Source organism: Amblyomma mixtum, chromosome 3 (genome assembly GCF_055824585.1).
Source record: "Amblyomma mixtum isolate Tamu chromosome 3, ASM5582458v1, whole genome shotgun sequence".
Classification (NCBI taxonomy): domain Eukaryota; kingdom Metazoa; phylum Arthropoda; class Arachnida; order Ixodida; family Ixodidae; genus Amblyomma; species Amblyomma mixtum.
Genome location: NC_143014.1, coordinates 310,394,942 through 310,411,144, shown reverse-complemented (window position 1 = coordinate 310,411,144; position 16,203 = coordinate 310,394,942). Strand labels below are relative to the sequence as shown.

Genomic DNA, 16,203 nt, shown 5'->3' with positions numbered 1-16,203 from the left:
AGTATTTTTCGTTCTTCAAAGTTAATTAGTTAAGCTTAATTAGCTAACTTTTTAATTATTGACTTCAGGAAGAAAGTGTCAGTGAAAAAGTTTTAGATCGCCTCAAAAAACTAGTAGTAGTGCCGTTTCCGTCAAGGTACGATTTACGTAGCTTTACTTATTGGCCTTAAAAGATGGTTGTGACGTGACCAGCTGCTCACTCACATCTCTGCCCCAATGTGCACCCAAAGACTCATCGACGAGAGGACTTCAGAAAAAACAGGATTTTATTCTCTAAGGCGCGTCTTGGGACGCTGAAGTGGTGCCATTGCCCCGTGGAAGCTTTTCCTTATTATGCGAGTTACAGTTAAAGGCCGGTAAAAAAACTACTTTACGTAAATAGTACCTTGCTACAAATGTTTCATTCAGATGTTTTTCAAAGCGATCTACAACTTTTCCATTGAAACTCTGTTCCTCAAGTCAATAATTAAAAAATGAGCTAATTAAGCTTAACTAAGTTAACCTTGAAGAATGAAAAATACTGCAGACTAGGTCACGCGACTAAATAACCCTCAGTTGGTTTCAGATGGCTAAGACATCCAGTGTTCTTTTAAAAGCATGGTTACATTTAGCTGGGATACCTGGTATATAGGAACTATAGTGGCAGCGAATGGAAAGCTTTACGTGCGGTATGAAGGAAGACAGGGTAGCCACTTAAAACCATGTAAAAACTTACCCGTTGAAGTTCTTGAATGCTAAATGTATAAGCATTGTAAATAAAGCTGCAGACCTAAAATACATGACTTCTGTTCATGACTATGATGTGATGGCATTTATTGCAACTTGGCTGCACAGTGCGGTTTATGACAGTAAATTTTTCCACCTGACTGTGGTGTACATCATCGCGATCACAGCAGTAGCAGCAGCATTGTGCTGAAAGTTGTGTGCATGAATGGTCCAACTGGCATTGAGCGTCTGCTTTTCAAGATACTCTATAGTTAACACTGCAGAGCGGCTGGCATTGTTTACAAACCGCCAGGTTACAATTTAGAAGTGCAACAGCATTTGAAAACTTACATTACCAGCAGTGTGAACAACACCAAGCCTAATTTGTATGGCAATTACAGTCTTCTAGGTATTGGTTTGGTTTATTAAGGTTTAACGTCCCAAAGCGACTCAGGCTATGAGGGACGCCGTAGTGAAGGACTCCAAAAATTTCGGCCACCTGGAGTTCTTTAACGTGCACTGACAATGCACAGTACATGGGCCTCTAGAATTTCGCGGCCGGGATTGAACCCGCGTCTTTTGGGCCAGCAGCTGAGCACTTTAACCACTGAGCCACCGCGGTGGGTCTTCTGGGTATTGGTTGGTTGGTTGGTTTATGGGGTTTAACGTCCCAAAGCGACTCAGGCTATGAGAGACACCGTAGTGGAGGGCTCCGGAAATTTCGACCACCTGGGGTTCTTTAACGTGCACTGACATCGCACAGTACACGGGCCTCTAGAATTTCTCCTCCAAAGAAATTCTAGCCGCCGCGGCCGGGATCGAACCCGCATCTTCTGGGTCAGCAGCCGAGCACCATAACCACTGAGCCACCGCGGCGGCCCTCTTCTTCTTCTTCTGGGTATTGATTGGTCTGTTTTCTGCTGGCAGTGATATCTCCTACAATGAAGAGCTCACTAACAGTGCCTTTTGCTTTGATTTGAATCAGTTGGTCAATGATTACGCACATATTCAGAGTAACAGCATGTATGTTTTAGATCTCGTCTTCATAAGAAGTCCAGTGCAGTGGCATTGATAGTATTTTAGTTCATAAAGCTGTCTCAGTTCAATTTAGCTCAATGACAAATTTGCTCAATGTAACGAGCGTGCCAGTTTTTGTATTATAGATAGGTTGAAAATATCATTTTATCAATTTTTATGCAGTGCTAGTATCATTCTCATGACACTAGCACTTAATGTAATTGAAGTTCAAAAACATAGTTCGTGCCTGTTTTTCTCTTCGTACCTTTCAAGCTGAAGAAAACAAAAGACTCTAATCCTTGGATTACAAGAGAAGTCGGCAGAAACATATCATGGTGATAAATTTCAAGCACTGATTGAACTTTGTTGAGATCTCTTACTGGGGTGGTATTCTCCCGGTGTCGCCTTTTGCGACATGTCGCATTAGGGCGGGGCCTAAAAAAGTGCGTACAGTTGCTCGAAGAAACGCAAAACGCCACCGGCACTTTCGTCGGCGGTGCTTTCATTCACTCCGAGAAGCAACAATATACCACTGCTGATTCACTAGCAGCAGTAGTTTCGTATCTTTGATAGCAAGAATATTTGCCATCACATGACGTCTAATGTTCAAAAAATGCTTGCAAATTTAATATAAACTCGCTTTACTTCATTGAAGTCTAAAAACACCGCGAAAAAGCTCCAAATCTATTTTTGTTTCCTTCCGGATGGTTGTCCTAGGTTTCGGCTGCGTTTCGGGCAGTTGCAGACGGTAGCAGTGTAGCTGAAAGTCCCATTAGGCTTGCGCGCTCCATAATCGAGAGCGTATCTCAAAAACTAGGCTGAATTGCAGCTTAAACTTTATCGTCGAAGCAAGGTAAGTCATAGCGAAAAGCAACAACACCAGCAGTTGCCGGTAAACATGCCGACCGGAATCGCAAGGACTGCTGAGTTGGCTGAAGCGGGCGGTTCTCGCTTGGAAGGACGGCGCCATGTTTTCACGCTAAGGGCGCAAAAGCCGCAACTGCCGATTGCGGTCATACGCTAACACTATTTCCCCATTAGCATTCTGCGCATGCGCACTCGGGACCCGCTATTCCGCTATGCACGCAATTACGCAAAGCTCGCAATACTAAAACTCCCTTATGTTCAGTTGTAGGTTTGTAAAAGTCGTCACATTGCTTTAAATCCTCTTTGGCTCGTGCAGACACTGTTTCGTTGCACTGACGTGCATTAAAACGCCTTGAAGGGTCATGTAGATGCGAGCGCAAGCGCTGCCAAGGCCATCTCGTCGCAGCGGGCAACGTCTGCTTCGTCGTCTGTTTACGACGGTGCAAAGTAAGTTCGCATGGCGAGTGGCAGTCCGGCTCAGCAGACGGTAGCCACAGTGCTGTGCTCTTCGACAGCCGGTAATGCCGCCGACAAGATTCGCCGGCCAAGGCAAACTGGTCGCGATGTCCGCGGACACGCCACTCTTCTTCGCACCTCAAAAACCAGGCAAGGAGAGTGGGATCCATGGCGTCTAGTATCAATTTCGTAGCCCGTCGCCCGCGCGAATCGCTTCAGCGCATTCCGTTGTTTGACTAAGCGTAGTTAATTGGGGCGACGTCATGATGACGTAGCAAGAAGGCGGATCCGTGTCGTCACGCCGCCGTCACCGCGGCTCGAGCCAATCAGAGAAGAGCGAATGCGACATGTCGCAAAAGGCGACACCGGGAGAATACCACCCCTGTAGTTTGGTTGTTCAGAGTTCACTGCACCTTCACCACTGAGTTTATTTCATGTATAGTTTCCTTTTCAACGCTGCCTTTGATCTCAGACTTCTGGAATTTGCCTTAATGAGTGCTGATGTCATTTCCATCCTGTTACAGCCCCTGTATTGAGGCTAGCAGTAGAGTAAATAAATAAGTGAAGTAAATAAATTTCAGTGCTTCTGCTGTATTACAAAATGGAAGTAGAGACTAGCACCCAAAAGAGGCACACACAAGAAGCACAGAACGTGACGCATCAATGCAAACAGATTGGGAATGAACCCACAGCCTTCTGTATGCCCTGTTCCCATTTCCTATAGTGCGAAAGGGTTGGCATGAATAGTGACAGAGTTGAGCTTCACATCACGAAGTGGACAGTAGTTCTTCGGATTAACGGGAACCTTTTCAAGCTCTTCGAGTGTGTCCATGCCATCGATGACTCTGAAATGTGCAGGAAGTACAGACATTTAGAATTAGAAAACTGGAAAATCACTTCTTCAGGGCACATCTGAACAGTGGAAAGTGTTCCTGTCATCTCCATTTAAAATCCTCACAAAACAAGAGGCAACTGCTGCTCCTTACAAAGCAAAACATGCCAACTTCTTCACGGAAATTCTCATTACACCAGCTAAGTATATATGCCGATGACCCAGCAACTCTTTGAAATTGAGTTTTAAAACTACAAATCAATAGTCTGCATGCTCCATGCTCTAAAGTTGTCAGCAGACACCATCTCAAAGAGTTTTAGAGTCACGGGGCTGTCAGACACCATGAATTGCACAGAGGACGACCGACCAGCTTTGGGAGCGCGCCAATGAGGCAAGCTCGTCCAACAGGGGTGACAGTGCCGATAAGCTGAGCTCATCTGATGGCGATTAGTGCGAAAGCGGCGATAATTGGTTAAATAAAATGTTCGCATCTGTCGCCAGCTTTTAAATTATCTGACACAGTAGTTGCAGTGGCACCACAGTGTGTTAATGTGTAGCTATAAACCTGATTCGTGTATAACCTGTACCTGAGAAAATTTGATGAAAAAAGGTGCAGCTTATACACGAGTACATACGGTACATCCCTGTTGGCTGCTCGTAGCAAGGGTCTCAGCAAGAATATGACCGCCCTGGAGAGCCTGAAAATTGCCACGGCAGGCTCTCCTTCAAAAAAATAAATGTGCATCACACAGCTTTTAAGAAATAAATGACACTTTTGGTGGACTTAATATGTCTGGCCGTTATAGGGAGAGTTCACTTACTGCGAACTTCGGATATAACGAACAGTATCTGCATGACTGTCAGGTTCGTTACAAGTGGGCTCGACTGTACTTTTTTTTTTACTGATCTTGTACAGTGGCTACAATATTCATGCCACTATTGGAGTCAATAGCAGTTGTGTAAAGAAATCTAATATAACAATGGCAATGGAAGAGGAAGTAGTAGAGGAAAATGAGAGGTGAGGATCAAGTAACTGGAGATACAGTGAAGGGTGATGCAGATTTTGCTTATGAAACCTTGCAACTTTGCGCACACAATGGCTTGTCACCTTAACCCTTTGTGGCGTGTGGGGTCAAATTTAATCCACCTTCTGCGTTGGCTTTCAGTACACCTAAATAAATACAGGATACATTCTAACTGAGTTTGTTTGTTTGGTGCTAGCAGCTCATGAATGAAATGAAGAGCTTTTTTTATAGTTCTTAGAACTTTCATTTGATGACAGCAGGATCAAGAGCAGTTTGACTTGGCACGGCTTGGAGTTTGGCAAGCGCAAGTTTATGTCTGGACGCCGTCAGTTCTGCTTCTTTTCAGACATGTCTGGTAAGCTTCTCCATATCCCGTTTTTGACGTCAATACATCTAAGTTCTAAAAAAAAATTAGCACCACGTGATGACAGGTACAGACTCACTGGGCTAACACGTGAATTGATGCATGCCAGCAGACAACCTACATGCGATTTAGATTGCTGCTGGGCCATCAGCTAATAAATGAGAACACATTCAGGCAATGAAAAAATGCTGAAGTATTCAGGAACAACAAAAATGGTGCACTGCCTATGCTTAGGCACGAACCACTACGCCCCGCGCAGCTCGTCGGGAAAAAGGCCCCGCTGGTGCTCCACTAAATGGAAGGAAGCACATGCCAACTATGAGTGTGAAACATGCCACGTCCCACTCTGCATCCAGTGCTTTACACCTTTTCACAAAGGAAACTACTGGTTTCAACACACAGAGATGTATATGTAAATACAAGGAGAGGCAAGAAGAGGCTGATACTCGTCAGGCATCCGTGCCTTTTTGCAAGCCTCTTGGACAAACCTGTACACTTGTATTTCGTCTGCCTGGAATAAACTTTCAACTTTCAACTTTAAATGATTTTTCATGGTACCCTGAATGCAGCCAGGAATCATTTTACCCCCACTTTTTCAGAGCCACTACTGCACTAAGGGGTCATATTTGACCCACTCTCTTTAGTGCTGCTACCTGACATGCGAGGTTGGGAATTGTGCTAAAAGTATTATTTTGGCCAAATGTTACTCATTGGTGTCCACTCAAGCGCAGTCATAAAGCTACAAAGGAAAGCTATACAGCTTCCTCTTTTGCTTTGCATAAATCACGGGACCACAATTCATACAAAATTTTTATGCGAAATTTATTGCACCCTACAAGGGGTTAAGTGAACCCGATGCATGAAAGAATGCTAACATAATATTAAGCAATCAAAAAGGGCAATGTCAAATATGGAAAAAATTATATACTGATTACCTTACTATCAGTTGCTTACAAGATATTTACTGAGGCAACTACTAATAGGATTAAAGAAATAGTAGGTTTTAACCAACCAAGGGAACAGGTTGGTTTTTGGAAAGGGCATTCTATGACAGACCCCAATAACGCCACTGATCAGGTTGTAAAGGAATGCACAGAATGCAGAATGCAAGACGTCCCTCCATAAAGCATTCTCAAATTACAAGACGACATTTGATTCAGCTAAAACATCAGCAATCATGTAGGCATTGTAAAACCAGGGTGTGAAGGAAGTCCATGTCAATACACTACAGGGGTGGTCTAATAAGATTCCCCAACCAATTCCATGCCACTTCTGAATTTCCTGCCCTTCAAAATTAGCTGAAGTGACGCTGCACTTCATGTTTGCTCTTGGTCATTGGCTGAAGCCTTCAGCGTGACGTTCAGCCAATGGCAAAGGGTGGGAAATTAAAAAATGTAATCAATTCAGGAAGGAATGGCACAATATAACAACCCAGATTATCTACAGGGACTCACTGCATAGCCACCCTAGCCCTTCACAAGAGGCATGAAAGAATGCTTTCCAGAAAGGGTGTCATGCAAGGGGGCACAATATCTCCACTGTCATTCACTGCATGCTTACAAGGTGTATTCGAGGATCGGATTGGGCAAAAACTAGGTGTGAGATTGAATGCAAAAAATCTTGGCAATCTCCAATTTGCTGATGACACAGCTCTCCTAAGTCATTCAGGGGGTGAACCGCAGTTCACGCTTGAGGACCTGAACAGAGTGCAACAGTAGGCTTAAAAGTTAATATTAACAAAACTAACGTGGGTTCGGATCCCACCAGCGGCATGTGGTTGTTTTTTCTTCTGCTTTTCTAATCAATTAGCTTTAAGCGATGACATATTCAGTAATATTCTAAATTGATCAACACCACAAAATAAATTAATTAATTTTAAAAAAAATCCCCTGTGCCCCTTGGTTTCTGTGGCTGTTGGCTTCTGTCATATTTTCAACGAGCCCCTCATTCCCCTTCCTTGTTTGCTTAATTGCTTAGCGAGGGCCTCGATTCTGGCAGCCTTGATGCCTTAGGAAGCATAAGAGGGTTCTCACACAGCTTCCACCCTCTCCGTTCGATGACGTTCTACGTCACACCTGCGGTAACTCAGGACGTTCTACGTCCGCCGCTTATGAACGTGGGTGGCGCTGATGAACACTCTCAAGGTTAGGTTATTTGTAAACATAAATACCCCCGAAAGCAGAAGGTTTGACAGCCGTCGCCGTAGCTCAGAGGTAGAGCACCGGACTCGTAATTCGGAGGTCGTGGGTTCGGATCCCACCGGCGGCATGTGGTTGTTTTTTCTTCTGCTTTTCTAATAAATTAGCTTTAAGCGATGACATATTCAGTAATATTCTAAATTGATCAACACCACAAAATAAATTAATTAATTAAAAAAAAAAATTCCCCTGTGCCCCTTGGTTTCTGTGGCTGTTGGCTTCTGTCGTATAATAGTCTGGGTAGGCAGTGATCGATTACGATTAAGCAGTCGGAATTAGTAAGGGGGATTTATTTAGTGCAGATGGTGACAAGAGATCCCAGCCACGAGAAAGAAGCCAACAGATGACTAACAATGGGTTGCAGTACCAGGCAAGTTATGAATAGGAGCTTACTGATATCCCACGAAATATAAGTACATAGCAGCTTTATGCTGCCAGTACTCACCATACAGTAGATTACAGAACAAACTCCACTTAATGATATCAGAGCAGAAATCGAGAGAAACGAAATAGACCTGGGTTGGACATGTAATGCAGCGGGCAGGCAACCAATGGTCTGTCGGGGTTAATAGAGTAGATGCCAAGGGAAGCATAACGTAGCCACGCCAACAGAAAGTCAGATGGAGAGATGAGAATAGAAAGTTTGCAGGGATGGGCGGCCGTGTCTCACATGGGACAGGGTTAACTGAAGGGATATGGGAGAGGCCTCTCTCTTCCTGCAGTACACCACACAGATGGGACAATGATGATGATGATGATGAAGCGGCATCTTGATTCAGTTGCACTTGTTTTTGTTTCTTTGTTGCATTCCACTGAGGAGGAGGCACACAAAAGCATACCTCACAGTAAAATTTAATTTGTTATTTTGTGCATCATCACCCTATGCCACCTCTTACACTTGCATCTTGTACATGTTTCCTTCAGCAGCAGAGCCATGCAAAGGTAGACACCACTCACCAACAAGTGCCAAAATGATACAAGAAACGCTGTACTCCCAATCAGTCTACATCTGGCATGCAAAACATACTCAGCAATGCAAAATGTACCCAACTGTTGCCCACCACGAACACAGCTACACTGCACTAAAATCACTCTTGAGGCAGTACCAACGCAAGCAGCTATACAACACAAAAACATAGCCCAAGTGACTTTTCCATTTCATATCAATACAACCTAACATGAGTGTTGTTCATGTAGCTTTTAACGCAATAGTGTTAAGGGTCCTGTTCAGCGGAAGAAGCGGCCTCGTCCTGCCAGCATTGGGCAGTAAAACTTTTGCCACACATGATGCCACGAGAAATGAGACGCCATGCAAGGATCTGTGGAGTGAAAGTGATTAAAAAACATTCCATGTAATGCAAATTGAAGGTTGCCGCATGTCTCAAATGATGTAACTTTAAAAAGTAAATGATTTCCGCTTAAAGAAAAGTTTCAAGAATTTTAGTCGGGATTCGAAACTGCAACCCTTGGGTTGCGAGTTAGACACACTACCCTTAGGCCACGCAGGCACGTTTGCACGGCTTGGGTGCAAGTCGGGGGTTTATATGCATGCCATGCAGTCTTCCACGTGAAGTGCTGTTTTATGACTGTACGGTAACGGGTATGTGTGTAATTACAAGAGTTATAATTAAGGAAGCAGTAATTAAAGAAGTAGCAAAGAACATGTTGGCATTTCATATCCTCTTTGCTTGATGCGGCATAGTGGTGGCCACTGGAAAACCCCCGCAATTTGATGTATGCCGCTGCCCCAACAGATGGCGTGTGAGCAGTGTAAAGTGTGCGTCGTCTTTGTTTGATTTCTCAGTGTGCGGAACCTGTGTCCAAAAGAGCACAGTCCGTGTCTGCGAAGTGATATGCAAAGAGGACTGCAGGCTGCTGAAGGGACCCATTAACGCTACCGCGTCATATACTTAAAGTGGAGCTTAAGTGTCCCCTGAATTTTTTACGCAATGGCAATGCAAAAATGCATGGTCAGCAAAGAAGACAGGCACTTGCAGAGATACATCGCCAATCAGCCAATGCACTTTTGCCTTCTGCGTGTTTTGCCACAAGGACAGTGCAGAGTTGGAGGCAATGAAACTGAGGAGAAATTAAAAGCAGCGCTCACACAACGGAGCTCACCAGAACTCCCTCCCCAGCACCGAGAGGAACGTCACTGTTACAGATAAACAGCTGTCTAAAAGTAGTGAGGCCTGCAAAGTTGCCAGGCGTACAAAGAAAACGCTGCTAAAAGCAAGGAGACCCAAGCCAGGGATGCTTTGCACTGGCTAGGTAAAAAGGCGTGTTCCCTCCTGTGCCAAAATTTAAGTCAGTGCTACATCTCTTGATTAATTGGGTTGTTCATAGAAGGTTGCGGCCAAGTACTACACCAGGGTGGCCAAATCCTGCTCTGGTGAGGAAGTGCGCTGTCGGTTCTGGTCACGGAGATCAGGCTGCACTCCAGGCCTGGTTATGCAATTCCATCGACACGCGTTTTTTTTTTTAAATCCGGTGGAGAATTGCATGGCACCGGGATTCGAAACCCAGTCCTCTTGCACGCGAGGCGGATGCTCTACCTCTACGCCACCGCTGCCCACTTGAAGGCTAGCTTAGCAGTGCTGTTGGAGGAATTAGCAGGTATTAATTGGGATGTCATAGGGCTTAGCGAGGTTAGGAGGACAGATGAGGCGTATACAGTACTAAAGGGCGGGCACGTACTGTGTTATCGTGGATTAGCAGATAGGCGAAAACTAGATGTGGGATTCCTCATCAATCAGGATATAGCTGGCAACATAGAGGAGTTTTATAGTATTAACGAGAGGGTGGCAGCTATCGTAATTAGGCTTAATAAGAGGTACAAGCTGAAGGTGGTGCAGGCCTACGTGGCTACATCAAGCCATGATGACCAGGTCACTAAATGCTTCTATGAAGATGGGGAATCGGCAATGACCAAAGTAAAATCACAGTACACTGTACTGATGGGCGACTACAATGCGAAGGTAGGCAAGAAGCAGGCTGGAGACCAGGCAGTAGGCGACTATGGGATAGGTTCTAGGAATAGCAGGGGAGAGTTAATAGTGGAGTTCACAGATAGAAACAATTTACGGATCATGAATACCTTCTTCCGCAAACGAGCCAACAGGAAGTGGACGTGGAAGAGCCCCAATGGTGAGACAAAAAATGAAATAGACTTCATACTGGGCACTCACCCTGGCATCATAGAGGATGTGGAGGTCCTCGGAAAGGTCCGTTGTAGCGACCACAGAATGGAAAAAGGTCTCGCATTAGCTTAGATTTGAAAAGGGAACGGAGGAAACTAGTGAAGCAGAAATCTATTAACGAGTTAGCATTAAGAGGGAAGGTAGAGGAATTCAGGATTTCGCTGCAGAACAGATTTTCCGTTTTAACTGAAGAAGACGACCGTAGTGTTGAAACAATGAACGATAATCTCACAGCTATCGTTACAGAGTGTGCCGCAGAAGTAGGTGGTAGGATGGTTCGACAGGATACCGGCAATCTATCTCAGGAGACTAAAGATCTGATTAAGAAACGCCAAAGCATGAGGACGTCTAACTGCACAGACAGAATAGAACAAGCGGAGCTATCAAAGTTAATAAATAAGCGCAAGGTAGCCGACATAACCACCTACTTCTGCTACTTCTGCTACCACCTACTTCTGCGGCACACTCTGTAACGATAGCTGTGAGATTATCGTTCATTGTTTCAACATTACGGTCGTCTTCTTCAGTTAACCCTTTCACTGTCACGGACGTACCGGTACGTTTTCGCGCTTCCCCCCCACAGTGTCACTGACGTACCGGTACGTTCTCTATCGTGCGTTCAAAATTTCACGCTTGAGCGCAAAGCTGACGCTCTTGGACTAGCTGCGCCATCTGTTGAATCTTTCTACAAGTTCGTATTTTCGCCCCTTACTGTTTTGGTACTTGTACTGAAGAGTACGGAGCGACTGCGATCCCACCCCTCTCTCTTTGCTGAGTGGCGCGGTCGCTCCGCGTTCGCCGGATCATGACACGCGCGTGTGGTTATGGGTCCAAGGGTTGTTCTGCCATCTGCCGCTGTTTTGGAGGTTTTTATTTTTCTTCTGTCGGCGTGTGAGCTACGGCGCTTCAAGTTCAAGGGCGCGCGCCGTTGCCACTCCGACAGTCAAAGAGACTGACACATGACTCAATCGCTGCTTTCGCTCTCTCGTTGCACCCTCGCTTGCGGCTGGAAGCAGCAAAAGCAAAGCTCCTCAACTTTGTTTTAACCTTTTTCCATCTCTCTCTCTCTTATCTTTATTACACAGCGTCCCATTTCTCTCCGTTTTGTGGGCCACTGAAAGCACACCCCCGCTGCGCGCGGTTACTTTCGGATATGGCTGACCGCGTGGGACTTTCCTCTGTGCATTGGAGCGGTGGCTCTTCCGATTCTAAATACGAGCCGAGCTCGGATTCGGACTCTGACAGTGTCTCATCCGAGGAAGAGGCGGGTTCCGCATCGTCTGATTCTGACGTTGAAACGGCGGGACCAGCATCCCGGAAGTGTGCGACACTGGGGGTGCGTCATGGGCAGAAACACCCGACAGCGAAAGGGTTAAAACGGAAAATTTGTTCTGCAGCGAAATCCTGAATTCCTCTACCTTCCCTCTTACCGCTAACTCGTTAATAGCCTTCTGCTTCACTGGTTTCCGCATACGGTGATGTTCTCCGAACTCCCCGACTAGCTATCAAAGAAGCCAAGCACGTGTTCCTAAATAACACACTGCCATCACTCCTTTCTACTAATCCATCTAAGTTCTGGAACATTATCAGGCCCAAAGAACGAACAATCATCCAACTTTCTGATAGTGCTGGGAATACAATGACAACTGAAGAATGCTGTACTGCCTTAAACCTTGCCTTTGCAAAATCGTTTTCTCATTGTTTCTTCGATGTTGCTCCTGAAGTGCTTAAGTACGACTTCTTTCCTATGGACCCCATTGTCATTGATTTCGCTGGCATTGTGAAGTTAATCCAGAGCCTCAACTTATCGTCCAGTTGCAGTGTCGACAACATCAATTCGAAGTTTTTGAAGAACACTTCTGTTTATTTCAGCATATATTTAGCGCACCTTTTCACCCAGTCTCTCGAACACGCCACAATGCCGAATGACTGGAAGGTAGTGAGGGTGGTTCCACTCTTCAAGCAAGGTAATCCGAATTCTCCCCTTAACTACAGACCAATTTCATCAACAAGCATTCTTTGCAAACTTCTAGAGCACATTATATATTCCAACCTCACTTCTTTTTTGGAAAGTAACTCTTTCTTAAGCTCCTGTCAGCACGGGTTCCGAAAACATTTTTCTTGCGTGACTCAACTCTTATCTTTTACTAATATCCTAGCGTCGTCTTTAGATACTGGTTTACTAACCGACTGCATCTTTCTTGACTTCGCTAAGGCTTTTGATAAGGTATCTCATCAATTACTCCTCCTTAAAATGAGTTTCCTAAATATTGACCCTAATCTTCTTAAATGGATTGAATGTTTCTTGACTAACCGCACCCAGTTTGTATCAGCTAACGACTCTCTATCATCCCCATGTGCTGTGACATCTGGTGTTCTCCAAGGCTCTGTTCTGGGTCCTTTACTTTTTTTGATATATATTAATGACCTTCCAATTGGCATTAACTCTTCCGTTAAGCTTTTTGCTGATGACTGTGTTCTTTTTCGTGCAATACATAACATTAACGACAGTTCCCTCCTTCAGTCCGATCTTGATAAAGTCTTAATTTGGTGTCAGAGATGGTCTATGGTTCTCAATCCATCAAAGTGCAAAATTATGTCCATCTCATGCCAATCTAACCCGTCTAAAACATTCGATGGCAAGATTAATGGAGTTTAATTAGAGAACGTTTCATCTTATAGATATCTGGGTGCTCACATCACTAACAACCTGTCCTGGCGCATGCACATAGAATATGTTATTAACAATGCAAACCGTGCCCTTGGCTACATACGCAGAAACTTCACTCAGGCTCCATCCCATTTGAAGTTACTTTTATATCAGACACTAATACAGCCAAAGCTAGAATATACATCATCAATACGGGACCCCGCACAACTCACTTTAATCAATGCTATAGAATCTGTTCAGAATCGGTCAGCTCGCTTCATCCTTTCCAACTATTCTCGCACGGCTAGTGTTTCTTTAATGAAAACTAATCTTGGTCCGACTAACCTCGCAGTTCGCAGAAATATTTCACGCCTCAGTCTTTTCCACAGCATTTTCTTTCATAACGAGACACTAAAAGAGGAATTTTTTTTTTATACACCATCATACGTGTCATCACGTGTTGATCATCCACATAAAGTTTTCATCCCACTTGTAAAACGAATGTGCTTTTTAATTATTTCTTACCAAAGACTAGCACTGCATGGAACCACCTTCCACCCTTCCACCTTCCGCCTGCATTGAAGACGCGTCATCTTTCAGGGCACTTATCACCAAGCATATCATCGAACAAGCGTCTGCATCATGATTTTTTGCATTTTGCCTGTACTTTTTACTATGTATTTTGTTTTCTTTTTTCACCCACCCCCTCTATAACTGTGGGCCCTGTGGGTATTGTAATAAATAAATAAGTAAAGAAATAAATAAATAAGGAACTTTGACATGGAGAAAATCAAGCATGCTCTAAAGAATGGAGATAGCCTAAAAGCAATGAAGAAAAAACTTGGTATAGGTAAAAACTAGATCTATGCGCTAAGAGACAAAGAGGGCAATGTTATTAGCAATATGAATAGGATAGTTAAAGGAGCCGAAGATTTTTACACAAACCTATACAGTAGCAAATGTAATCAGAACGTTACTGAGAGAAGCAGTAGGGCACAGCAATGGGACATCCCGCCAGTAACGAAGGAGGAAGTAAAGAAAGCCTTGGGAGCAATGCAAAGGGGGAAAGCAGCTGGTGAGGATCAGATAACAGTGGATTTGTTGAAGGACGCAGGAGAGATTGTGCTAGAAAAACTTGCCATCCTGTATACGCAATGCTTTGCCACCTCGAGCGTACCAGAAGCTTGGAAGAACGCTAACATTATCTTAATTCATAAGAAAGGAGACATCAAGGACTTGAAGAATTACAGACCGATTAGCTTACTGTCCGTTGCCTACAAGGTATTTGCTAAGGTAATCGCTAATAGAGCCAGGACAACCCTAGACTTCAATCAACCAAATGATCAGGTAGGCCTTCTCGTAAAGGGTACTCGACAATAGAACATATTCACGCCATCAATCAGGTGATAGAGATATGCGGAGTATATACTAACCAACCCCTATATATAGCCTTCATTGATTACAAGAAAGCATTTACCTCGGTGGAAACCTTGGCTGTCATGCAGACATTGCTGAATTAGGGTGTAGAAGACTGTTAAGTGAAAATATTGGAAGATATTTATAACCATTGCACAGCTACCATAGTTCTCCATAAAGTCAGCAATAAAATTCCAATAAGGAAAGGTGTCAGGCAGGGAGACACGATCTCGCCAATGCTATTCACCGCCTGTTTACAGGAAGTATTCCGGGGCGTGAAATGGGCACAGTTGAGGGTAAGAGTTAATGTAGAATACCTAAATAATTTGCGATTTGCTGATGACATTGCTTTGCTAAGTCACTCAAGACATGAACTGCAAAGCGTGATCAATGAGTTAGACAGCCAGAGCAGAACGATAGGGCTAAAAATTAACATGCACAAAACCAAAGTAATGTTCAACAGTCTAGCAAGGGAACAGCAGTTCGCAATTGGTAGCGAGGTACTGGAAGTAGTAAGGGAATATGTCTGCTTAGGGCAGGTAGTTACCGCTGATCCGAATCATGAGAGGGAAATAACCAGAAGAATAAGAATGGGGTGGAGCGCATATGGCAGGTTCTCTCAGATATTGAATGGCAGTTTGCCAATATCCCTCCAGAGAAAAGTATACAACAGCTGTATCTTACCGGTACTCACCTATGGGGCAGAAACGTGGAGGCTAACAAAGAGGGTTCAGCTTAAGTTAAGGACAACACAGAGAGCTATGGGAAGAAAAATAATAGGTGTAACGTTAAGAGATCGGAAGTGGGCGGAGTGGGTGAGGGAACAAACGCGAGTTAATGACATCCTAGTCGAAATCAAGAGGGAAGAAGTGGGCTTGGGCAGAGCATGTAATGCGAAGGCAAAATAACCGGTGGTCCTTAAAGGTGCGCTGAAGAGGAATCTGAACTCATCTTTTTGCCGCGGGAACTCGATCTACACGTTCCTAGCATTCTTAGAAACTGCGACTTAATGCCCTGTGTGGCCGATTTCCCTAATTAAATCGAATTAACGCCCGGCTCCTGCCTTTTTTTTTTAATTCTTCCTCGTACGGTCGGCGGAGTCGACCAACGCGGGGAGTGCCTTTCACCCAGTCCCGTGGTGGCTTGCCGCTCTGCCATCGGCGGAGTAATACGTAGTAGTCCGTAGAAGCAAATAGTCCGCGCATATTTTTATTTCAGCGGGTTTGTTTTGCGGTTATATTATCTGCAAATGAAACTATTTATTCACGGAAACCTAAAAAACAAAATAAAGTGAAAGCAAAGCCTCCACGGAGCTGGTTTAAAGGCACTCCACGCGTTGGTCGACTCCGCCCACCGTACAGGGAGAATTCAAAAAATAAAGGCGGGAGCCGGACGTTAATTCGATTTAATTAGGGAAATCGGCCACACAGGGCAATACGTCGAAGTTTCTAAGAATGCTCGGAACGTGTAGAT

General features: G+C 44.5%; 1 protein-coding gene and 1 non-coding gene across 2 annotated transcripts in view; one reads left to right on the top strand and one right to left on the bottom strand.

Moving 5' to 3' along the window:
• Positions 1–783: 783 nt before the first annotated feature.
• LOC149355578 (peptidyl-prolyl cis-trans isomerase-like 3) overlaps positions 784–16,203 on the bottom strand; it is a 53,449-nt gene continuing 38,029 nt past the window's right edge. The window contains exon 7 of the mRNA XM_089583913.1: positions 784–3,890. Coding sequence (XP_089440039.1) covers positions 3,764–3,890 — 127 coding nt within the window. The 3' untranslated portion in view covers positions 784–3,763. The remainder of the gene's footprint in view (positions 3,891–16,203) is intronic.
• TRNAT-CGU (transfer RNA threonine (anticodon CGU)) lies at positions 7,463–7,534 on the top strand. The gene has a single exon. It is a non-coding gene; the product is annotated as a tRNA-Thr (tRNA).